General features: G+C 42.4%; 2 protein-coding genes across 5 annotated transcripts; one reads left to right on the top strand and one right to left on the bottom strand.

The window, feature by feature from the left end:
• Window positions 1-328: 328 nt before the first annotated feature.
• Window positions 329-6780, bottom strand: rgp1 (GP1 homolog, RAB6A GEF complex partner 1). 3 transcript variants are annotated; one of them, XM_071908627.2, is made up of 9 exons: window positions 6654-6780; window positions 5077-5192; window positions 4826-4959; window positions 3908-3991; window positions 3589-3738; window positions 2857-3003; window positions 2332-2459; window positions 1993-2170; window positions 329-1127 (listed from the first exon to the last, which is right to left on the bottom strand). In XM_071908627.2, exons 2-9 carry the CDS (start codon window positions 5190-5192, stop codon window positions 904-906), a joined length of 1161 nt encoding a protein of 386 aa, XP_071764728.1. In that variant the 5' UTR covers window positions 6654-6780; the 3' UTR covers window positions 329-903. The 3 variants fall into 3 exon arrangements, with proteins under 3 accessions (XP_071764728.1, XP_071764727.1, XP_071764726.1); XM_071908626.2 differs by lacking the exon at window positions 6654-6780 and adding an exon at window positions 5444-5810; XM_071908625.2 differs by lacking the exon at window positions 6654-6780 and adding an exon at window positions 5489-5810.
• gba2 (glucosidase, beta (bile acid) 2) lies at window positions 6747-25167 on the top strand. Of its 2 annotated transcripts, none has more exons than XM_071908623.2 (18): window positions 6747-6885; window positions 7031-7325; window positions 11362-11453; window positions 11894-12009; window positions 13086-13304; window positions 14192-14431; window positions 14634-14736; window positions 15309-15462; window positions 16837-16962; window positions 17278-17462; window positions 18214-18318; window positions 18443-18550; window positions 18775-18926; window positions 19173-19279; window positions 20856-20998; window positions 21362-21477; window positions 22665-22856; window positions 23707-25167. In XM_071908623.2, exons 2-18 carry the CDS (start codon window positions 7132-7134, stop codon window positions 23941-23943), a joined length of 2589 nt encoding a protein of 862 aa, XP_071764724.2. In that variant the 5' UTR covers window positions 6747-6885; window positions 7031-7131; the 3' UTR covers window positions 23944-25167. The 2 variants fall into 2 exon arrangements, with proteins under 2 accessions (XP_071764724.2, XP_071764725.2); XM_071908624.2 differs by having other exon boundaries at window positions 6749-6885; window positions 7034-7325.

Raw genomic sequence — 25167 nt, 5'->3', positions numbered from 1 at the left:
TTTGGGGAGAGTTTCATGTAAAGAATTCCCAGCACCAAATAATCCCTCTTAGAGAAATTTGGTAAATGTGGAGAGCTGGGCCTTCTTTCTTCTTCTTGTTCTTAATGACTTTTATGTTAAGCCAAATAACAATACCTTTGATTAATCCACTAATGCACTACTGTAAATATCAGCATATATACACATATAGTAATATATAACAAATCCTGTTGTATTTGATCTGTTCTGTATTGCAACTCATTTATCCTCCAAATTAAAATTCTTATATTGAAAAAGAGAAATTATGTTGTTTTCTATGTGAAGTAATGAACGACTCCCTCACACACTCTCAAGTTTAAATGCCACTTTTAATTCATGATTCACATCTCAGTACAGCTTTTGCTCAAGCCGAAAGAAGGTCTGACAGTTAAACAGTAAACATGTCTTGTATAAGAAACAGTTGTTTTACATAATGAGAAAGAACAAACTGCATTGGGATTTTGAATACAGGGATCAAAAATGAAATAAATAGAGAAATGCACGACGACCACAGAGATAGTCGCACTTTACAAAGCTAATGTCTCTCGATCTCCCAGCAAGGAAGAATGTATTTAAAGTCAGGATGCACTGCAAAATGCATATATGTTAAAATATGGAAATAAAAAGGCAAAAAAATAGGTTGCATACTTTACATATGGAATCCATCACTGATTCTGCATATACAATAGAAAATATTCTCCTTTGCTCCTGAAATGCATCTTCTGTTAGCCAACATCTCTCATCTGGAAAAAGAATCTCTGTCTCTCTCTCACACACACACACACACACACACACACACACACTAGACCACACAAACAGATCTGTGGATAAGCTCAGAAACACAATATTGATTAGCTCACGCTCTCACTCTGTCACATAAAACCCTCAAATATTGATGCTGTTGGTTCCTGTAAACTGGGACACGTAGGATGCCAAGGCCGGATTGGTGGGCAGGACTTTGATTGGCAGATCCCAGCTGAAGGTATCCACGTCGACATGCTCCGCCCCGGTCCAAACCGTAACCTCCGATTGGTTCTGCAGTACGGTGGGCGGTTCCATAGGCTCCCGGGCCGTGACGAATTCAAAGTGCAGGCGCCACCTCAGCATCACTGTAAAGGCAGTTAGAGTTAGGCCGTTGATGTGTGTAATAAATAACAGTTTGGAGTTTTCTTGCATATTGTGGAATAAGAGGTGAGCTTGATATGCAGGCGAGCTTAAGGCACATACTGTAGTATCACAACAATCACTACAGCAGTTTTATACCAGAAAATAAGCCACATGCAAGTAAGAAACAAATCATGTTCATGGTCACTGAAGAACAAGCAGAGGACAAAACAGCCTGTTTGGCTTTCTATAATCAGTACGGTTGTTAATGGGCCTTGTAATGAGACATTGCTCTCAAAATAACTTCTGAAATGTTATTACAACTTAAATAATAAACCAAATACTGAATAATATTTTATGCTTTTGAAGGTCAAGTTTTTTGTGGAGATAAATTCTTTGTCCACAAAAATAGTCTTTGAAATTGTCATTATGGATTTAATAATAAAATCTAACTTTTGAACTTTTAGGATTAATAAAAACAACATTTGCCTCAATCTAAATTAGAGCTGTCCAAAGTTGGACCTGTGGGCCAAATTTGTCTCTCCACAAAAAAGCTGACCTTCAAAAGTGGATTTTGAGTCATTAATTCATTTTTAGTAACATTTAAGAAGTTATTTTGTGAACAACGGCTCATTACAGGGCCTTTTAATAGCAGAATAGATTATATAAAACCAAACAAACTGTTTTCTTTACATGTTACATTTCAAAGTAATCCATGCCCAGGAGGATCATTTTCAATCTACAGGCTGTAGCACTCCATGTACTGATGGCGAGTAACATCGCCATCAGGCCAATCAGTGTAATATTTTAAACACTAGACAGACACCAGTGCCAAAATGCATTGTCCCTCTAAATTTTCAGGGGACTGACCTATATCTGTGCTGAAGCCCGGCGTGACGTTGAGGGGGATGGGGAGGGAGAAGTGGCTGGAGGCGGTGTGGAGGCAGGACTCCATGTGACGCCCGTGTCCCGTAACGCTGACCGCCTGGCCGGGACGCCGCTGGTACTGCTGCTGGATCTCCTCTTCACTCTGCAGGCTCACCGAGTACTGCAACACACACACACACACACACACACACACACACACACACACACACGGCGTATTAGAATTCACACACTGGTTGAATATGAAAACCTCACCGGGAATTGAATGTACAGCAATATAGAAATAGATCAACGGTGAAAAAATCCACGACTGCAGGCACACACCTGTAAGCAGGGAATGTCGCCCTCTGAGAAGTTGAACGTGCCGACGATGTCCTCCCCGAGTCTGTAAATGGTCTTGAAGATGCAGAACTTTGCTACTTTGCCCCGCATGTTGGTGATGTTGAACATGTCTGGGAGAAACAGGGTTCCAAACGTCAAATACATCCAAATAAATAAATACAGTGAAAAATGCATTTCAGGTAAGAATATTAAAAGGTGTCAGCCAGCGTCAATTAGAGTTACAGGCCATTTACTACCATCTATGTCTAGTTCACATTTGCAATACCTGCCGTATGGAAGTCGATTTTTTTAAACTTTTCCCTTTTTACATTGTTTTTAAAATACACACTTTACAGTGTCAAACCTAGCTTGAAATGAACTGCTGTCCTGACCTGAAGCAGGTATTTAAGCTTAATTTACCATTAGAGAAATAGAGTCTTGAACTGAACTTGAACTTTTGAATTGTGGACAAGTCTGGCTTTGGCAAGGGAGCAAAAAGGAAGAGTGTCAGGCAGAGAAGCGACTCACGGGGGCAGCGTCGAGAGGTGGTGACCATCAGCATGTCCAGCGCTCTCTCCAGGGGCCGAGCGTCCCTACGGCTCCCCTCCTCTTCCTCCAGGAAGGGGTTGGAGGGGGAAACCTCCTCATCCTGGGTAAACGGCGGCTCTGGCATTCCTACAGTTCAGACAGGAGCGTGCCAACATTAGACATCACACACAGTATGACAGAAGTTGAATGACAAGGTCTTTCTATATTTTTTGGTGTCCCATTTCCTGAGCAAGGCATTAAACTATGACAGATTCGCCAGCCATGTCCACAGACCAGAGAGGATGGTAAATCTCAAAATTATCCAGTCACCTTCACTAATTTACTAGCCACACAAATATTATATAGGTCCTATATAGAGTAGGACCTCCAAAAGGTGGCTGACCCTGGTAGAGTAGACAAACTTACCAGCCACAGCAAAACATTACCAGCATTTGGCTGGTTACTACAGTCATTTTCTCATCTCGTTCTTAAGCACCAATCACAGTGAAGCAGAAGTGCTAGCACACATTTCTTTAATTGCTTCAGAGCGTAAATAACACACCTCATAAGCGCTGGAAGCTTTGCAGTGCCCAACACAAGCGTTTAAGTTAAACTTGGTCCAAATTCAGCATGCTATGCTTCGACTGGGTTTTCTGTGGTAGCGTAACACTCAATCTTTTCATAGAGCCGAGAGAAAGAGCAAATGTGTGAATTAAGAGGAACACAGCTCACCCTGCAGGACCAGCACTCTGAAGGGAACTCGCAGCAGTTTGATAGGAGAGTTGACCCTCTGGCAGCCGATGGTCAGTTTATAGACGTACTTCACCGCCTGGCCACGGAAACTAGGAGGACCATCGACAGGCACGACCTCACTGTACGAATCTGTGGGAGAGAAAGTGTGTAACTAAGACTTCATAAAGCACAAACAAAAAAATGTGAGTTCATTTGTAAAATGCTGCATGGCCATTTGGGCAAAAACAAAAACAACAAGCTAATCATTCGATATCTCATTGTCGAACCAAACCTTTCCTATATATGCATAGACACATACAGGTTTTGCTCTCTCCAGGGTCGAGGCGCAGGTCACAAAATAATATCTTGGGCGGCGTGTCCAGCATGCACTGCCCTCGTTCTCCTGATGAAGAGAGGAGATGATGTTAAGATCAGAGTCATATTATACATAATGCACACTCCTCACTATCCAGATATCATTAGTCTATACTCCAATACAAGTATCTATTGACTGCATGAATATGGGTTCTCCAGCAGTTCTCCAACTACAAGTGCTTTAATACAAGATGCATGTCTTACGTTACTGAAAAAGAAATTCTACCTACCTATCTTATTTCTTATCGTAGCATTTCTCCCTTACGTGATCATTCTGTGGTCACAAGTATACTGTGAGAGCACTATGGCTCTAACTGTTGCACTATTAGTTATCTGTAATTTTGGTGATCTAGGAATTGAAACTCATTCCACTCTTGCACTCACTTTAACCCCCTCTGGATAAGAGTGTCAGTTAAATGTCCATAATATAAATGTAAAGATCATATTCATGCACTGTACTAACTACCCACTCAAGGTGATGGGAAAACAAAATATCAGGGTACCAGGCCCAGGCCAGTAGCCAACATTCTCTTTTCTAGATGGAGAGCCTTTAGACTTCTAATCTCCATCACAAGGATATTTACGAGGCTAGGCCAAACAAAATGGATTTGTCCAGTAGAGCCTTACATGCCATGTGATCTAATAAGGCTAAAAAGGCTCTCCGGATGTTGAGATCACCGGCTATTTGATCACCAACAATGAATAATCAGGGAGAATACAACAGAAGCTGATTTGAATGTAGTAAATGTATGTAATACAGCGGCTGTTTATATTCTTCCTGCTTATTTCAGTTTTCCTCCAAATCCCTTATTTTCTTGCCTTTGTCTCCTCTTTTTCCCCACACATCATCCATCCCACTAACCTCTGCTTGGAATCAGCACTGTGTCGCTCTCAGCCTGGACGTCCTGCTTGTTGCCCTGGGCCGGCAGGGCCACTCTGCTCTCACTGGCATGAAACTGGCAGTGGATCTGGGCACTGGCCCATGCCAGCATCTCACTGTGACACAATCAGAGAGGAAGAGAGGGGAACTGGTTACTTACTGTTGCATCTGCAGCATGTTCATGACTAAGTGAAGGCATCCAGATCAGTGAAGGGGTGAAGTGAAGACCTTACCTGCTGGCAGAGGTAGAGAGGTGGGACATGGGGTTGGTGAAAGTTATGAGACACTCCATAACCTCTCCGGCCAGGAACACCGGGCCTCGGGCCATGGAGGCCACCACCTCTATCATCTGGAGATAAAAAGAACAACAACGATCAGCTAGCAAAATCTATGAGATCCGACCATTGACTAAAGTGCAATCAAATCCCAGTCAAATCAAGACTGTGTTTTGACTGCGTTTTGTTTTTACAGCTAGAGAATACTGCATATTTAGATTTTTTTTTGACGAACACAAAATGGGACACATCTGCTACTAGCTGATCAATCTATTTAGGCTGAGAGAAGTTAACTTGTTGTTAGGTCCTGCTTGCTAACTCTTACCTAGGCTAGCTAACGTCGTTAGTTCGCTAAAGGTTAAGCACAAACCTTAGCCTCGAATGTGACGGCAGTGAAACAAGTACTTTGTACTCGATCCCAAGGCAACCCCAAATTTACTTCTCGAAAAAGAAAAGATAATATTGAACGTCCTTTCCAACGTAAGACATAGCCTATCTAGTTAGCTAGCATGCCAGCTAACATAAACAAAAAAATCTATGGAGAATTTCTGTATCCGCTGCGGCACGACCAACCTCCAACCACGGGAAAAAGTAACTGCTAAAGAATGCTAATAAATATCAAGATACATGCAGTCTCGTTTATACTATATACAGTCCACTAACCCAGTGGTACTTCACTGCTTAATGAAATTTTTTTTTAGGAATTACATGCAAATGTAAAAACACCGGAATATTTTTTGGTCGGCCATTCAGCAAGAGTTCCGTGGCATACGTGACGAGTAGTGGACTGTTACTATGGTAACAGATAAGAGGGGAGAGTATACTCACTCATTATATATAACCTTTGCTTTTTGTTTATTAATACGATGTATTCTGTACAGTTTCGTTACATATATTATATTAAAAGGCATGTTAAGGGAAACATATCCCACGTCAGGCAGTTGTCTGTGAAACTGAAAGAGTGGGGACATTACACTCCCCTCTCCCCCACTACAATTGGTTCAGTCTCTCAGCAGGAGGATTAGTCGAATTTTACTGGTGCAGCCCGACAGACTATTGTCATTTATTTACATATTGAGCGCCGTGCTAGCAAAAGCTACAAGGACCTGTCAGAGTCAGAGATCGGTTACCTGCAGCCGAGCCGTGTAATGACACTTTGATCTTTTCGGGATAAAGTCGCCGTCTGGCTGACTTCACCACGTATCGCCATTCTCGTTGCTGCCGGCGGTGAGATGTGAGTTACTGATCGCCGGCTTCGACCAAAAGTGTAGCTTTAGCACTCGGCTTTATGTAGCTAACGTTAGGTGATAGGTAATTGAGGTGATATATCAGTTGGGCTTTGCTTGTTTGCAGATAACAGATGCTTGCTTGACATCAAAAGCGTAACACCGGCCCTCCTGAATGTGCGTGACTGTATACCAGGACAACGTGATCATTCGCATTTAAATCAGTTAATTGTATCCCGTTCTCATTGTAGGTTTTCTGGCTAAATTTATCGGCATTACTTCCTGTCGGTCTTCTTCTGCCGCTCTCACCTACATCTGTCCATCCATCCAGACACCACATCCAGACTCCAGGCACGGGGCTCTGTCCTCTCTAAAAGAAGAATCCAGGGACTGAGGAGGCAGAGAGTGAAACCAAATTGTGCATGAAGATATGAACCTGTTGAATTCAGCAAGCTAAATGTGGACGATCAACGCTTTATAATGGCACTGGGACCTCCCACTTGAAGGAAAAATCATTTACCTGTCATCTCCTGTGCCGCAGGTATTCAAAGCTTGTCAGTCCAAGAACCGGTTATTCACCTCACAGCTACCTGTTTTTTGTGTTGTGATCCACTATAGGCACGCTATAGCTACCTCATTAGTTTTCCCTCCACGGTGAAGGCATGATAATGTGATTGTGTTTCCAGCAGGTGCTGACAGCTCCCTGGCTGCAGAGACGGACAACAGTAGATCTTAAGCGCAGGTGTTTCCCTTCTTTAATTCCCCCACTGGTGGGCATCCTGCTAAAATGACTACGGAGTGGGGCGAGCAATCCACAATGGAGCTCATGAGTAGGTACGTGTCCAAGGAAATGGGATACGAAGTACCGAAGGATGGCTGGCGAATCTGCCTGGCACATGAGTTCAAGGAGAAGAGGAAGCCTTTTCAAGCAAAGGATGTCTCCCTGTCCAACATCCTGGAGCACATTGGCCTCGGAGTCAGGTGAGACACTCACACTCTGCCCCTACACTGAATACACCAAATATTACCAACACCTGCTCGCCTATTAAATCCATTTCAGTCATTAGGAGGAGATGCAGATGAAGGAGAGGGGTTAAAGGATGATTTTGCAACAGTTGAAACTTGGATTGTATGAAGGGAGTGGAACTCTGTGTTAAGAAAACAACAAAATCATCAGTGTTGATTTAACTTGGAGTGGAAAAACACTATGCCACACCCATCAGAGTTAACTTGACACTTTTAGACCCCAGAAGCATATCAACTCCTTCCCAAATAAATGCCAGTGAAAAATCAACATCACAATGGAAAATTGTGCATTAGTGATAAGGTGCTGTTTTAGTTTACACATACAGTGTGTCATAGCAACCTCTATACCACTGTGCATGTTACTATGGTGCAGTACCTGGGGAGGCGGACTCAGCCTATAGTGTCATGTTCCTCAGCCCGGTACCTGAGAGCAGGTGTGAAACGTAACCCAGCCTAGATATACAGTATGTGAGGCTGCCACAAGTTAACCCGGCCCCAAAGAATCTTACTTTCCTCACCCCCCAATCCCACAAACGTGACAGGAAACACAATAGCCGCTTGTACCGTTGCCATGAATATGGCTTTGCCTAAATCTTTGCCATTGTATTGTCTGCCCACGGCTTTAAAACCCCGCACACATCTGTTGATCCGGCCTTGTTTGTTTTCCCAACAACCTGCTGACATCTGAGATGCAAAGTAGTACATTCAGGACGTGCAGCTGTAGAGTGCTGCATGGCAGGCAGCCAGCCACACTCTGCTGTCTACCCCGTTATCATCAGATGTTGAGAGGCGGCTTGATTGAGAAGTCCTTGGCGGTGACTTTCTCTGTTGTTGTTGTCATCAGAAGACAAGCATTAGACACCAGACCTGCTCCGTGTGTGTGTGTGTGTGTGTGTGTGTGTGTGTGTTGTAGAGGGGATGAATCAGGTGGTAGTGAAAAGCCTGAGTGTGTTGCTGTCTCTTGATCCTTCACCCATTCAGGTATTCTGACTGAATAGCCCAAACTGTTAATGTTTTTCTAATTTCATTCAGGGTAATTCCCCTTACGCTCACCAGTTTTTCCCCCACTTGTTTATATTATTATTATGTCACTGCAACAGGTAACTTAGCAACATAGGCCGTTTTGGCAGGATATTACAGCATGTGGTTTGCATGCTGTCAGCTGGGCATAAAAGAGTGAAGCGTATGATTTGTCTGTCACATCGCAGAGCCTCGCTCAAATCCAGCAGGCTTCCTGGAAACCGTTCAGTATCAACCACAAACTCTCTCACACTTTTTAGAAACAGTTAGGCAATCGTTGCCTTAAAACAAAACCACCACCAGCTTAGGCTCATAGAAGAGACGAAACCCCTTCCTATTTCACAAGGTGTGGCCATTGCAACATTTGTTAATAATTGTACTGATGAATGTGATAGTGTTTGTGCAGTGGGAGTGGGTTTTTGACAGAATGAAAGGAGGTATAAATGATTGAATGGGTTACTATACTACTACTTTTGCATAGCCATAGCTGAGCAACACAATTACTACACTTTTACTAGAATTGAACAATTAAAAAAAAACGAAAATCACAATATGAACTTCTGCAATTTCCAAATCGCAGAGGCTGCAATTTATTGCTTAAGAGAGAGAGAGAGAGGGGCGTCCAAAATGGATTTCTGAACAAGGTGTTTTAGAGCTGCAGGTAATCTTTGGTCCATAAATCAAAACTTTTCATTATACTCAAACTCAGTAAATCCTGCACACTGACATCTATATTTTTTTTTAACAAAATCACTTTTCACTTTAAACAATTTTAAAGTTCAATAAAATTTATGACAAGAAAATCTTGTGATGATATAAATCGCAGTTTAAATTGCAATTGCAATATTCTGTCAAATAATCGCAATTTGATTTTTTGTCAATATCTTTCAGCCCTAACTTTTACTATTACTGTACTATTTTTACTATTACTATACTACCAAATTACCTTTAGGTGCTACCAGTCAAAGTCCTGCCTGTACAGGTAACCAGGGATTGTGCCCCTGTTGCTAATGTGTAAAGATACAGTGAAAGATAAATGATTATCTTTCTATATACCCAAAACAAACAAGGGGAACGACAGTATAATGAGTCTATATATTAACGGAAGCATCTAAACAAAAGCTTTTTAAAACCACAAGCACAGGAATTGATACTGAGAACAGGAGAATGAGAATTTAACTTTGAAGCTTGAAATCACTCTCTGCACTAATATTCTTACAGGAAACCTCCCACTCCGCTGACAATCTGTAATTTACTGCAACATTTCAGAGACATTAATAAATAATGTGTTTTTTTTGCACTGAAGGCTTCCAGTGTGCTAATGCTGGCCTGGACACCTTTCAATATTGCTGCTTCTACTCACATCTGCAGAACGAGAAACATGTTTGTGATTGGATTTTAATCACTAGTGTGCAGACTGTGTTGAGCTCCGGCTGTGTTTACTGTAGCGGTGAAGGAGGCGGCTGCTGAGCACACACAGGTCAGATGTAGGCTGGACAGACCTGGCCTATATTCACAGGGCCGGATCAAGGTCTGCTGTTTACATTCCAGTTGAGCTGCAGAAAAACAAGAGCCGGACAGTATAGTGTACCTGCCATGGCTTCAAACAGCACAGATCCTCTGTACTGAAGCCATTGTCGTGCCTCTGTGACTGAGCTTTCCTGTGAAGTTATTGTCAGTATCACAGAGAGGCATTGCATTGTCAGTATTTAAACAACAAAAAAAAAACAGGGTGCAGCAGCTCTCTTTTTACTTTCCGTGCATGCTAGTAATGTACAGCAGTTTATGGGCTGGGCGGGATCTCTTTCACAGCGTGTCGAAGGCCCTGTGTGGCTGAAACATCGCTATTTATCATTCTGCTGTGTAAATAATAGTCGTCCTAATGCTGAGCATGTAGAGCCACGCCCTTCTCCTGAACCCTGGCCTGGTTACTGAGTCTGAAGTGAACTGTGAACTCCTTGACTCGAGTTGTTATGGCCCGTTTATAACACGGCCTAATCAATACTTCACACTGCAACCCTGGTGTGACAGCCTGTGACACACACACACACACACACTCACACAAACAAACGTACACACTATGACACCACTCAACTGCAGTCGACCTGCCACTTTGATCTCATCCTGCACAATTCCCTCTTTTCTCTCTCTCTCTCTGTGTTTGTGTGTGTGTGTGTGTGTGTGTGTATGAGTGAATTGTCCACTGTTGGCTCCAGCTTTGGTTCAGAGTGCTAAAGGCATGGAAACAGCTGTGGCTGCACTTAATGAATAGACAGAAAAATAGAGAGGCGAGGAGAGAACGCTTTTCATTTTCCGATGGCGTCTGTGTGTTTGCGATGGTACACTGTAAACTAACTTATAGCCAGTGAGCCTGTAGCATCACAGGAGCATCCCTAATCATGACCCTTTCACACATGACCGTGTGTGATGAATAGTGTGTGTGTGTTTGCTGGTGTGGCTGATGAGCAGTGTTTCAAATCATCCTATTAAACCTGTGACTTCGGCACGAGCTGACTGGTAAAAAGGTTTATTGTACACCCGTAGCTCCAATGCAAAATATGTAATTGATTGAAACAGTTAAAGGATGCTAATGAATTACATGTTCTGCGCAGAGGTTTCCCCTATACTACAATTTAAAACAAAAATGTGTTCAGTGTTTTGGTCTGTGTCAGTGATATGGCATTTCCTTAGACACTCTTGTTTTAATTACGTATTCCTCCGCTACATCTGGAGTCACTTAAATTTTGTTGTGAGTAAGTTTTGGATCCCTGTGTAAAGTGTAAAGTGTAAATTCAAGGATTATATAAGGGAAACAAAGAGTACCATGCATGTTCCTGACACCGGCCTGCACACCTGCACGCTGAATTTGTGAATATTTGTTGATTCGCTCGCTTGTTTTAAGACATATTTATTCACTTTTAACACTTGCGTCCAGTTGTGATGAGTAATCTGTTTGTCTGTGTTGGTACAGGTATCTAAAATGGTGGTACAAGAAGACCCAGGTGGAAAAGAAAGCTCCCTTCATTGACATGTTCCGTGCCCAGCCCTTGCGTCAAATATACGGTTGGTTTAGGCCTAGTTTACAATAAAATATACTCAACTTAATTTGTGTATGTAAATGAGTTTTGTGGAAGTTTTGTCCTGAGCGGTTGGGTTCCCCATGGCCTTGAAAATCCTTGAAAATTGATGAATTTGAGAACAAAACTATAAGGCCTTGATAGTTTTTGAAAATGAATGGATGGCCCCGATTTCATTAATGTGCCTCAGCTTTCCGTACCTCTCTCCATCCAAGGAGCAATACTTCACATCCTGAGGAAAACCCTATGATGGATATTTGTGTTGATATAGCAGCAGCTTTAAAAAGATCTCATATAGAAGAGCATTTTCTGCATGAGTGAACAAACACACACCAGGTTCCTCACAGACCTTCATTGCATGGAGTATCCATTAATCTATTCACCCCCTTGCTTTTTCTTAGTATAACGCCACGCTCCAATTTGCAGGTGCTCCTCTTGGAGGTATTGGAGGAGGAACCATCACCAGAGGTTGGAGGGGGGAGTTCTGCAGATGGCAGCTGAATCCTGGGATGTACCACTACAAAACTGTCATAGCCAACCAGGTATGTAGTATCCTGAGAAACAGAGAGTGTGTGAAGCGATACTAGCTAATGACGAATTAACTGCTGAAAGAAAGAAGAATGGGCCTGGCTTCATGTATTTTGGTCCTTATTTGAATCTCAGCAAACAAAGGTTTACATAGCTATCTTTGTCAGTTTGCAAGCACCGTAAAGGCTGCAGGGAGCAGCAACTTATCTCTAGACTTCTCCAAGGCAGTTGGTTAGGATGTGTTGTAAAAACCCTCCTCTACTGAAGGACAGAAGTACTTTTTCCAAGTTGTTTGCATGTACTTCCAATAGGACAACTCCATTTTCAAGCACAAGCCAAATGTTAAATGAATAATCCACCCTAAAACACTGTTAAAAACAGTTATTGGCGATGAAACTTGCATTTCTGGGTCCATTTGGTGCATTTTTCTTATTCCCACGGATAACTGGCCAAACATAGATGATATGACGACATGTTGAGATGTTTCCAGCAGCTACAATGGAGTTTATAGCTGAGCAATTTTCAACTATCTAAAACATCAAAGGTAAATGTCAGGTTTTGGTGTCAGTCCCTCAGAATCAAAGAGCGAGGAACGTTCAACAATCAAACAGGGAGAAATCCATTGTAGAAGAGGAAGAGATACTAATTTCTCTACTGACAGCTGCTTCAATAGACCAGAATGCAATGCAGCCACCAAACATGTTGTTGAGCAAAGGGGCGTGATGCTCACTTTTTCTTGACTGGAAAAACTTGCTCTCTTACTAGCACCATCACCATCACTCTCCACTTGCATGCAAAACCAACAGTTGGATGCAACGAGTTCATGCCTGTTCTTTGGGGGCTGTTGAAAGGCATTTTGGGAAATGTAGGAAATCACTAACTGAAGTAGAAGTAGACGAGGCAGGTTAGAAAAACTCCTGGAATGCACTGAACATCACAGATTGATGATAAATAATAGTGTAAGAGTATCTGAGGGTGGAATTTTCCTTGGAATTACGGTCACATCTCTGCTCTAGGCTATGAATAAACGAAGGATAAAATTGCGATCTTTGCTCATGTGTCCGTTCCTTCGTTTCTTCCCCTCTCCTAGTTCACAGTGTGTTTGCGTCGGGGGGGCCAGACAGTGTACCAGCAGGTGCTGTCAGTCGAGCGCCCGCCCACGCTGCAGGGCTGGAACTGGGGCTACTGCGGCGAGTACGCCTTCTACCACGCCCTGTACCCCCGAGCCTGGACCGTCTACCACCTGCCGGGGCAGAACGTCACCCTCACCTGCAGACAGGTTTCCCCCATCATCCCTCACGACTACCAGGTAACTGCGGTCACATGTGATGCATATGATGTGTTTATCTCGTTCCTCAGGGTTCCCAAAGGCCTTGAAAATCCATGAAAGTTCGTGGATTTGAGGAAAAGTAAAGCAAAGCCTTGAAAGTTTTTGAAAGTGACTGGATGGCCTTGAAAGTATTTTTTAAAATCAAAATATAGCACCTGTATTCATCATTATGCCCCAGCTCTTTGTCCTGGGATCGACACTTCACATCTTGAGGAACACTGTGATGGGAGATTTGTTGATGTAGCAGCAGTCACCATTATTTCTTGACAAGATCATGAGGAAAAATTATATATAATGATATATATATAAGATATAAGATGTCATTTTGAATCTTACCCCAAAACATGCCAATTTTGAGTCCTTAAATTTCACCAAACAAGAAAGTTGAAAGTAATAAAAAAGATTGAAATGTTTTCTCCTTTTTTATGATGTATGTACATTACTTCAACACTAGTTAGGCCAAAGGATTTTGGGGGTCCAGGAGAAGGCCAACAGGGCCATCAGTTGAAAGATGTAGATTTAACCATAAAGTCTATTTCTTCACATGTTTTTGAAAATCTAACAGCACTGGTTTGTACAGAAAGTGGGTCTAAGAAAAGGGATGGAGGTACACTTTGAATGCTGTTGAAACAACAGCCTGTTGATGTTGGCTTGGCCTTTCTAGTGTGAAAGAAAACAATTCACACAATGTATATGTGTGGTAACAGTTCTATAAAATTCATAACACCCTTAAACTTCATCACCATTGTAGTGCTAAACACAATAAAGAACTCTCTCACTGCTATTATTGTTATATCAAATCACTTGGTATTGTGAGAAATGTTTCACACTGACATGTCCCCCCCCCCGTCCCTCCTCTCTGCCAGGACTCCAGTCTCCCAGTGGCAGTCTTTGTGTGGGACATAGAGAACAAGAACGACTACGCTCTGGACGTCTCCATCATGCTCACCATGGTCAACGGCTCGGGCCACAAGGACGACAAGAGCGGGGGACACTGGAACGAGCCGTTCCACCTGGAGAAGGAGGGGGAGGCGGTGTCGGGGGTCTTGCTGCATCACTGCACTACAGTGAACCCTTACACTCTGTGCATGGCGGCCCGAGAGCAGGTTAGATACCAAGTTATGAGTAGACTGTAGTGGCTACAAGAAGGTTTTGTAGTTGCAGGGAATAAACTCATGATTTCTAACAATAGTCTCATATTTTGAAAGTGATTTATAATTATCAGCTGGATTTTTTTTGTGAAATCTGTAGTGTTAAGGAGTATTAGGTTTACAAAGTTTGTGTGTGTGTGTGTGTGTGTGTGTACAGCCTGACAGGGAGGTCAGTCACCAGACAGCGTTCAGTCCAAAGGGAACCTGCAGCGGTCTGTGGAGCGACCTCATCACTGATGGGCGGCTGGACTCTCCTACTGGTCAGTGCTTAAAGACAGTCTGTGGAAGGATAAGACCATAAAAGTCAGAATTAGAATTAAATAGATTTTTTATTCTGGAGTTCACTCAACATGAGAGGAAGAGTAAAAAAGAGAAGTGGGAAAAGTAAGGATACAAAATTCTGCATAATAAATCTCATAGAAAAACACAAGAAATCAATCAGGCCCTCAGCAATAAACATTCTGAGCAGGTAACACAATATATGTAATATTCTTATATTACATATCTTGCACTTTTTACAGTCTTTCTACTTTTACAGTCTTTCTATTTGCATCACATTTTATTTCTAATTGCTTTACAACCTGCTCCTTCTTACGTAGCAGTTTTATTTTTAACTGTGTTATATAACTCTGTGTGTTTTTTATATTTATGCTTTCACTCATGAGCCATGCCAAAGCCAATTTTCTGTTCCATGCAGTGTGATGGGCAATTAAGTTTTCTGAGGCTGTGGTATGTGACTGGGTGATGCCACACCTGTTCACATACCATCTCTCACTGTCCTCCCTCTCCCTCTCCCTCTCCCCCCCTCTCCTCTCTGTCTCTCGCCCTGCAGGCTCCAGCCCTCCCACCCCTAAGGGAGAGAAGGTGGCGGCGGCGCTGGCTGTGGGCCGCTCGGTGCCCGCTCAGGGCCACGGCGCCCTGGAGTTCTGCCTGGCCTGGGACATGCCCCGGATCACCTTCGGCTCCAGGGAGAGGGAGCACACCAGGTACGCCGAGCACAAAGGGAAGCGCACGCGTCACTTTGTTGGAATGCAAACAAAAGCTGGAGACGCTCATCGCAGCTGGAGACTTCCTCCACAGTGTTCTGTTAGCAACTTTATAACCACTTCATCAGTTAGAAATAATCAGTTAGTTTGCTCTACACTGAGATCCCAACAACAGAAGTAGTCTTTTCTGTTAGCTATGCCTTTCACAAATTTGGGAAATGAAATTTACTGGTCTAACTGATCATGGGTGTCTCTGAAATAAGTTTAGAAACATGCAGGTTTAGTCTTGTCTTACGTTAACACAGTTTATTAGCATAGCAACCACTTTATATAGAATGACTATTGGCTTGTCATGTTGGTCTACCTTACAGCATTACACAGATCCCCACAAAATAGTACTTACAAATTCTATTACAATTGTGCTATTTCCATAACACCAGCTTTGTATGAAGAAATGTGTTAAGGAGAGCTCAAGTAGCTCTCCCTGTCCTGTTGATACTGTTTTCCCCTGTGTGCCTCACTACTCTCTCTCATCAGATTAGCTTCACGTCATCATTGTTTTCCCTTCTGCTGTTTGCTCTGTCTTCACTCTTCTTAGGTTACAGTGCAAGTAGCTCTGCACCAGGGCCCCCTGTTAGTTTTTGTAGCAGTGGTGGTTAGGGGTCGGGTCAGGTTTTCTATGTCTGTTTCAGATCAGCTTTAGGGTCTGTTGCAAATTTCAGCACAATAAATGTTCTTATTTGGATATTTTATTGGGACAAAAGCCAATACTTCTATAAATTAACCAAGCATTTGTTTTTGTAGAAGATTTGATAAAATATGATGGGTTTTTTGTACAGTCTTACATTTACATTGGTGCTCATTTTCTTGGATTTAATTGAGGGAAAACACTAGTACACACACATATGCATGGTTATGGTGTTGAATGAGACAACGTGAGGGATGTGCCTATGTGTCGGAAAGGCGGCGTCCCTCGCGGGCAAAAGACGTTTCCGTGACAGGTGACGACTGAGCAAATATACATACAGTACCGTGTCCTGTTTCACCGCCCCGGGCCTTCGCACACTATCTGTCACTCTAAACTGTAACTGATACACCGATGCTTCAGAAGCATCGGCCTGACTGAAGTTTCACTCTATCCATCGGCACACTTTCATTGACGCAGATAATTGTAGTTACGCGATAGAATAAACGAATCTATCACTGGTAAATTTTTAAAACCTTGGATGTTTGTTAATCTAATGAAATATTATGCTCTCTTCTGTTTTTGTATTAGTTGATGAGCATTTCGGCAGCATCTTGATATAACTTGCACCGATGGAGAGTTTGAGTTCTTCGGCCCGGTAACAGGAGATTTGTCTCGTCTGTTTTCAGGAGATACACTCGTTACTTTGGGACTAAAGGAGATGCGTCCCCCTCACTCAGTCACTACGCCCTGACACACTACAGACAGTGGGAGAGGAGCATCGAGGAGTGGCAGAGGCCCATCCTGCAGGACAGGTACGCCCTGCTGGTCCTGTGCTTTAAACAACAACATGATCCTTCGAGGCTCTGAAAGGTCTGGGGCTGAAATGAACACCGGCCACCAGTCAAAGGATGATAAATTATGATCGACAGCTTCATAGACACTTACTAACTTCATTTGTTTATTTACGTAAATTCAATTGTCACAGCCCCGACAAAATGATAACACAATAAAGAGCATGAAAAACGGGAATGATTACTTCTGTTAAAATGTAACTATTTTGTATGGAAATGGCTCCAGATTTCTGAAGGCTTCACCTAGGTTTGAATGTGCACGTGTGTGTGTTGCAGCTCTCTCCCCTCCTGGTACAAGTCGGCCCTGTTCAATGAGCTGTACTTCGTGGCGGACGGGGGGACAGTGTGGACGGAGCTGGCAGAGGACAGTGATGTCAGCGGGGGGGTGCGCAGCGAGGACGGGGGGCTGCCAGCTCAGCCCGCCGTCATCAAGGAGTACGGCCGCTTCGCCTACCTGGAGGGTGAGGGCCATGAAACAAGACCAGGCAGCAATTTACTGTCCTGTGATTATGGAATTCAATACTTTGTTGTTTATCAGTAAGATTTTGAAAACGAATGACATTTTTTTACTCATTGAGTTTTTGCTCTTTTGTTCAAGTTGCACAAAACATTTAAGCTATGTTCACACCACAGGCCTTCGTGCTCAATCCCAAATTACTGCTCATATCTGATTTTTTTCAATGACATCTGTTTCTACGTTTCTCCCACTTGTTTTGAACACATTTTGTTTTTTTGTCTCCCCAAAGTCGGCTATTTGGCTTGCTTTCCATTGTTTTGTCTCGCTGTGCTCCATGCTAACGCTGGCTCAGCCAAGCAGCTGTGGACGTTCAAATTATGACAGTTATCTTGCATGAATGAAGTAATATTTATGTCATGGCAAAAGCTGACAAATTCAAATAGAAGCTGCATGTAGGTCTCATGCCTTCGGATGCAATCCTGCACCACATATTCATGTGATCCAGATCAGAACTGGAAAAATGTGACTCCCTGCAGCTTTTTGCAACTAGAAAACTAGAAAACATCAGATCTGTGTCACATGTACTACATATACATAAACTACGTCTCCATGCATGCATACCCACACTCTTGGAACACTTTGAGAAAGAAGTAGCGACAGTGAAAAGCAAGAATAGCTGCACATTAATTGATGTGTGTCATAACATGGTAAAAGTTTCATAAGCCACACTTTGGCTCTGACTTCTTGTTTCCCAGGTCAGGAGTACAGGATGTACAACACATACGATGTGCACTTCTACGCCTCCTTTGCACTTATCATGCTGTGGCCCAAACTTGCCTTGAGCCTGCAATACGACATCGGTGAGTGGAGTATCTCAGTGTTTTAACAAGTTAAAGCGTGTGTATTTCTTAGAGCAATACCAGGCTGTTTGTTTTGACTGCCTGCCCAGGTTTTACAGCATCTTTCTCTTCTGCTGTCTCTCAGCTGGCAGTGTGGTTCAGTGTGACCCAACAGAGAGGCTCCATCTGATGAGTGGGCGGTGTTCTCCTGTCAAGGCCAAAAACGTGGTGCCTCATGACATCGGAGACCCAGGTAGGAGAATGAGCTTTTTTTTTATGACTCCGTACTGATCAATGGAATCACTCGAAACATTTTTCTTCCAAAACCTTAACCTCCGAAACCCTCTCATCTCCGGACTTCTCTAAAGCTGATTTTTTCTCTGCTTGTACTGTGCTTCTGTCTAGGACTAGATTTGAAATGTCTTTGTGAAACCTCACGAGTTCTCTCTCAGTACAACATCATGACTCTGTCCCCAGATGACGAGCCGTGGCAAAGGGTGAACGCCTACCTCATCCACGACACTGCAGACTGGAAGGACTTGAACCTGAAGTTTGTCCTGCAGGTGTACAGGGACTTTCATCTCACCCAGGACACTCAGTACCTGCAGGACATGTGGCCCATCTGCCAGGTACAAATAACTTATGGAGTCGAATGTGATCGCTGCATAAATTCAGATATATGACTGAGATCGCTGGTTTCTTAATTTTTCGCTGGCAGGAGTCACATGCTGTCTGCTGTAACTGTAAGAATCCACAAATAAGTCATGTCTTGGTTATTTTGGGAGGAAAAACTGACCATACGATATCTATATTTACCTCAGGAACTTGTTCCCATCATCATCTTGTTCCTATCTTGTTGTGGTTGTTTCTCCCAGGCGGTGATGGAGTCGGAGATGAAGTTTGACCTGGATGGAGACGGCCTGATAGAGAACTCTGGATACGCCGACCAGACCTACGACGGCTGGACCGTGACTGGACCTAGGTGAGAATTTAAGGACCGGATGGGATGGAAAAGAGAAGTGCAGCAACAAAAGGAATGATCGTTATGAATACAGGTCAGGGTTTCTACACTGGTCTGAGAGAGCATGGAAAATGAATTTGATCTTTTCCAGGTCTTGAAGTTTGGAAATGACGCAAAAGTCTGGAAAAGAGTGAAAAAAAAAATGTAGTCCCAATACACATGACTGCATCCTTTATGTTGTCGTAGACCCAACAGTCAGTGACAGTGATATTTTTCAGTCACTATTAGCACACATTACACTGAATGCCATCCAAAATATTCAAATCCTGACAAGAAATGAGGGACTGGAAAAAATGTGGAATCTTGAAATAGAAAATGCCTGAGCAGCCTGAGAAATGGGGAGAAAAAATAATAAACCTTTATTTTATCAACAGTCCCACTAAGACTAAAACTCTCTGCAGCAGCAAGAATGTGACAAACATAAAAGTTGCAGACATACAAGAGCAGAAATACCATTAAAAGGTATTACTAAGATATTTTAAAAGCTAGGTAAGTGCAAAGTCAAAATTCATTATATGAGCGCTCAATGGCACTATCAAAGCAAACCCTAAATAAATCCTTAGCTCTTTATTGAACCTGATGTAATCTCATATAATCTCTTAACTCAGGTTAGGGAGAGAAGGAGAGAAACTGAGGGTTTCCATTTCATACATCAGGCCTGAATTTGATGGCAGAGAGGAAGAGGAGGAGACCGGCTGGAAATGGAAGAAGCATGACACAAGTTTTTTCCCTAGTGACAAAAAGCAGGAAAAGGGTTTGTTCCATGATGAAAGTTTATATATTTATAGCTACAGTACTTCTGTAGCTCTGTCCAGGGAGCGGAGGTTGTGTTCAAAGTTTGTGTCAAAGATTAGAGGCCTTGGCTGTCAGAACTTACTCTTCCTGTTTAAGACGTCATCTTGTTGATCTGTCTTTTTTCTTGAGGAGAGTGGACACAGAAGGCTCATAAAGTTCCATAGCTGGGAATCAAACCCAAGCCAACATGAGGGGATTCATACATTGCTTAGACTGGTTTCACTCTAAGAAAGATTTGAAGAACTTTACTGTTTAATTTGTTAAATCATGTGGTTTAGTAAGACTTGTAGCTTCAAAGCAGCTGGGAATCTGGTTACACCACCTGACAAAGTTAATTAAATCTCCAGTCTTCAAACGCTGTATGACACTCACACACCTCACTGTCGCCCGCCTACTGGCTTTGTTTACATTTTGATTTAGTGAAGATACTTTTTCCACTCTGAAATGTATTGTCCGAGCTTTTCATACAATGACTGACGGTATGTGACAGCTAAATGTGAGTTCTTCACGTAGTGTGAAGCTGGAAAACGTTTACATGCGTGTGTTTTTTGCAAACTGTATTTTTAGGCTTGATGGTTAAGGAATGTTCTAGAAAGCTTATTTTTCAGCTTACAACTTAGCCAATTAACTTCCAAATTGGATTTTCTTTGCAGTTGTTACACACAGTTTCTTTAGACTGAACAGCCATATAAGTGAAGCTATTCCCTGTGGTGTTAGAGGTTGTTCTGTTTGTGTTCTGCAGTGCGTACTGTGGCGGCCTGTGGTTGGCATCGGTGTGTGTGATGTGTAAGATGGCCAGACTGGTGGACAATGAGGAGGCTTACCGACGCTACAGAGACATCCTGGATAGAGGCAGCGCTGCCTTTGACAAACTGCTGTGGAACGGTCAGTTTAAACATGCAGCTATAACCGATTATATTTGTGGGAATTGTGTTTTTTGGGTTGTTTTCATGAGTGTGAGGATTTACTCAGCTGTATTTACTGATGGTTTGAAAATAGATGCAGAATCAAGATGGTGAACTGGAAGTGTACACATCTTTTATGTTGATGAAAACTCTTGAAATGCAAAATTAATAGGAGGGACACGACAAAGTCAAGTTTATTGTATAGCTCTTAATCACAGTTACACTCTCAAAAGGCTTTTCAACACCTATTTTATGAAAACAATAAATTGAAAAGGCTGATTTAACCAGCTTGAGACATGAAATGGCAATTTTTTTTTTTTTACCATTTTCCCTTCATGTTTAGGCCAGTACTACAACTACGACAGCAGTGGCAGAGACCTGTCTAACAGCGTCATGTCTGACCAGTGTGCCGGCCACTGGTTCCTGAGGGCGTCTGCGCTGGGGGAGGGAGAGTACCAGGTCAGTCGTCCGGCCGCAGAGCACAAGGCATGAGCCGCTGTCTTTCCACTGGAAACGAAACGCCTGGGATCCCACAGGAACTCAAGCTTTAAACCATAGCACTAGGAATACATTTCTTGCCTTGTTTCCGCTTAGAAAAACACTGGCTCTAGGAGTAGACTCTAGGTTCATCACCATTGTTATCAAGTTACCCAACCTGTTTTAACGAGCTAGCTAATCAGCTAAGCCAACTGTAATGGCAACCAACTCTGCAACCCTAACCCTCGGAAATAAGTGGAAGCTCCAGTTTGGCCCACAGTGGATGGAAACGGCTATATTACCATTAATGGATCAATACTAGAGGATAAGACTCGTGTGCAGTGTTGGATAACTGGACTGAAATGTTACATCTCACTTGTCTAGCAATCTCTCTAGCAAGAAATAGGACTTGGCTATGCAGTATTTTGAGGCGTGCCAATATGGATCCACACAAAATGCATTTTTACAACACTGCCAGCAACCATATTTTAAATTTTAATCCAAGTTTAATATGTGCATACAAATATAATATGTACAAGAGGAGTAACCCATATGAGCTCCTAGACCTAGAGTTATGTACTTTTATTAAAGTGTAATCTGTATTGGGAGACACCAATACCATATCATCTTTGCAAAAAAAAAAAAATATTACTCCTATTACTATAATCCTAATGTGTTCCCTCTCACTCACATGACCTACTCCCACCTTGTTACAAGCATGTCTCCCTTTTCCTCTTTGGACTAGGAGAGGAAACTATTTGTCTTTGAGATAATTATGAAATGACAAGTTTCATCCAAAATGAGATATCCACCATTTGAGAAATGTGACACCTAGTTTTACAAAATGATTGACAGCACAAAATTCAAGCAAATTATGATAGCCTACATTTAAAGGATAGTAGGAAAACTCAAGTTGGATCCTCTATACTTCACAGATATTGAATGATGAACTTCAGATAATGCTTGAGTGTTTGTTCAGCTTAGTTGAGGAAGTACTCTAAATTCCAAAACCAAAGGACTGTGGTTAATGTTCATGACCTAGCACCACTTCCCTTCCCTCCTACAAGCCTCGTGTAAAGATTCTAATATTAACACTCTGTCAGCAGTGTTTTCTGAACTGGACGTGCATCAAAGCTTTGTGGTCCCAGCGTCTCTTCCTCTCTCCCCAGGCGTTCCCCAAGGAGAAGATCCGCAGCGCGCTGAAGTCGGTGTTTGACTTGAATGTAATGAGCTTCGCCGGAGGCCAGATGGGGGCGGTGAACGGCATGCGGCCCGAGGGAGTGCCCGACCGCTCCAGCGTCCAGTCGGATGAGGTCTGGATCGGAGTGGTGTATGGACTGGCAGCCACCATGATCTATGAGGTAGGGGTGTGTGTGTGTGTGTGTGTGTGTGTGTGTGTGTGTGTGTGTGTGTGTGTGTGTGTGTGTGTTAGTAACTACATTCTCTCTCTTATGTCAAGCTACACTCTTGAGAAAGTTCAGTATCAACCAAACGCTTAGAACTTCAACTCTTTCTTTGCCATATTCACTGTTTTAACTAGCTATAGCTATATTGTGAGTTTCATTTAGTGATTAAATGATTAGTCGATTAATCAGTTGGTTGACTGACAAAATAAATCGATTATTTTGATAATCACTTCATCGTTTCAGTCATTTGTCAAGTAAAAATACCAAACATTTGCTGAATAAAAGCTTCACAAATGCTTCAAAGATTTTCTTGCTTTTCCCCGTTTCATATCATTATAAAATTAATACTTTGGGATTTTTTTCAGCTGCTAGTCAGACTAAGTAAGCAATTTTAATAATCACTTTTGACTCTGGTAACCTGATGAACATCTGTCATTATTTTTGCCATTTTATAGATGAAATGTTTAATCAAAAAGATAATTGACAAAATCGATAATGAAAATAATCATTAGTTGCAGCCCTAGTTTAATTTATCAGAGACCCTCATGCTTGTTAGTTTTGTTAACTTGAATGTTTATTATGTGTATGGTACTGATGCACTTTGTACTTCATATCTGTTGAGTTTGCGCGCTCTTGCGTTCACTTTAGTTAATTAGTAATTAGTTTGTTCTGTGTTGGAAGTGTCAGTTTCATCTGTGCCCTATTGAAACAGATGCCACCGCCCGGGCCACGAAGCAATAAAAGTAACGTGAAGATAAGTGTGTCTCCGTGTGGTCGGTCATGTTGCGTCTCTCGTCCCTCTCAGGGCATGCGGGACGAGGGCCTGCGCACGGCGGAGGGCTGCTACCGCACCGTGTGGGAGAGGCTGGGCATGGCCTTCCAGACTCCTGAAGCCTACTGCGAGAAGAGCATCTACCGCTCGCTGGCCTACATGAGGCCGCTCAGCGTCTGGGCCATGCAGCTGGCCCTGGACGCCACGCAGACGGATCGCCCCGCACCGGCTCCGACCGGAACCACGGACGGGGAGCAGGGACAGGAGTAGGGACAGAATCAGAGCTAGGACTTGAGCCTCCAGACTGGCGTGAATAGAGAGGTACAACAAGAAGCCCAGGAAAAAAATAAATAAATCGGTAACCTCAAAACTCTCCTGTAACCACCCATCTGTATTCCCCCACAAACTCCCAGCCTGCACTGCTCCCGTTGATTGGTTACGGATCTTGAATTTGTTCCTCTACGGTTTGTTTTGCTTCAAATGTTTTTCTCATTTGAGGCTCGAGTCAGAACTGAGATGTTTATGCTCAACAATTCATTAGCTACATCAGGATATTGTTTACGATTTTGATTATTTTCACTAAGAGCCTGCAGACAGTCCCAGATTTTGAGAATAAAGTAGTGTAGTTGAATGTTACTTTAGGTAGCCAGGCAATTTCAAAATCATAGCCAATGTGTATCGACAATCATCACTGACCTCACGTTGCAGCATTTTGTCTATTTGCACACACACACACACACACACACACACACACACACACACACACACACACACACACACAGTTACATTTCACACTCTTCACCCTCATCAATAGCAATGCTTGCATACTTGGAACAAGTTTATATGCTAAATATTTGAGGACTGTCTGCCACTGTACCAGCCACATGTAGTCATTATTATCTTCAACAGTTGGGTCTAACTAGTAAACTGACTGACCAAGTGTGGAATGATTTCTGGACTAGAAACATAGAAGCTTGAAAAGATACCAGTCAATTTATAATAATAAAAAAAAAAAATCCAATTATATTTGAATGCTGTACTGACTGATATAATATGTGATGAGTAGTGTTTGAAATCAAGTCTGGGAATATACATATATATTTTTCCTTTTTTTTTTTACCGAGCATTTGGTGCCTTGGTGCATGTTGGCCTATATCTATATTAATGTAGCGGCAACATTATGTTTTATAAAATCCAATATTCATGACAATGATGCTAAATAAATCACTGAATGAGATAAAATTGACTGTTCATTAGGTTAATTATTTATTAAGTGTGTATGGAAGAATTGTAAACAACTGATAAGTATGAAATACAAATAAATAGCCGTTTGAGCTGGCGAATGCCAAAGCTGCTCAAAGACTGAGATTTATTTTTCAACTTAACCTTTCAGTCTTTTTCTGTGAAAGTATTTCCATTCATGTTTGAACCAAATGCAATGTTATGGGGCTTCAAAAACATGTGACATTAACCTCTGAATTATGCTGACAGTGG

The sequence above is a fragment of the Centroberyx gerrardi genome, chromosome 23 (genome assembly GCF_048128805.1).
Source record: "Centroberyx gerrardi isolate f3 chromosome 23, fCenGer3.hap1.cur.20231027, whole genome shotgun sequence".
Lineage (NCBI taxonomy): Eukaryota > Metazoa > Chordata > Actinopteri > Beryciformes > Berycidae > Centroberyx > Centroberyx gerrardi.
Note: the sequence above shows the minus strand (reverse complement) of the source record. Positions and strands in the feature narration are given on the sequence as shown.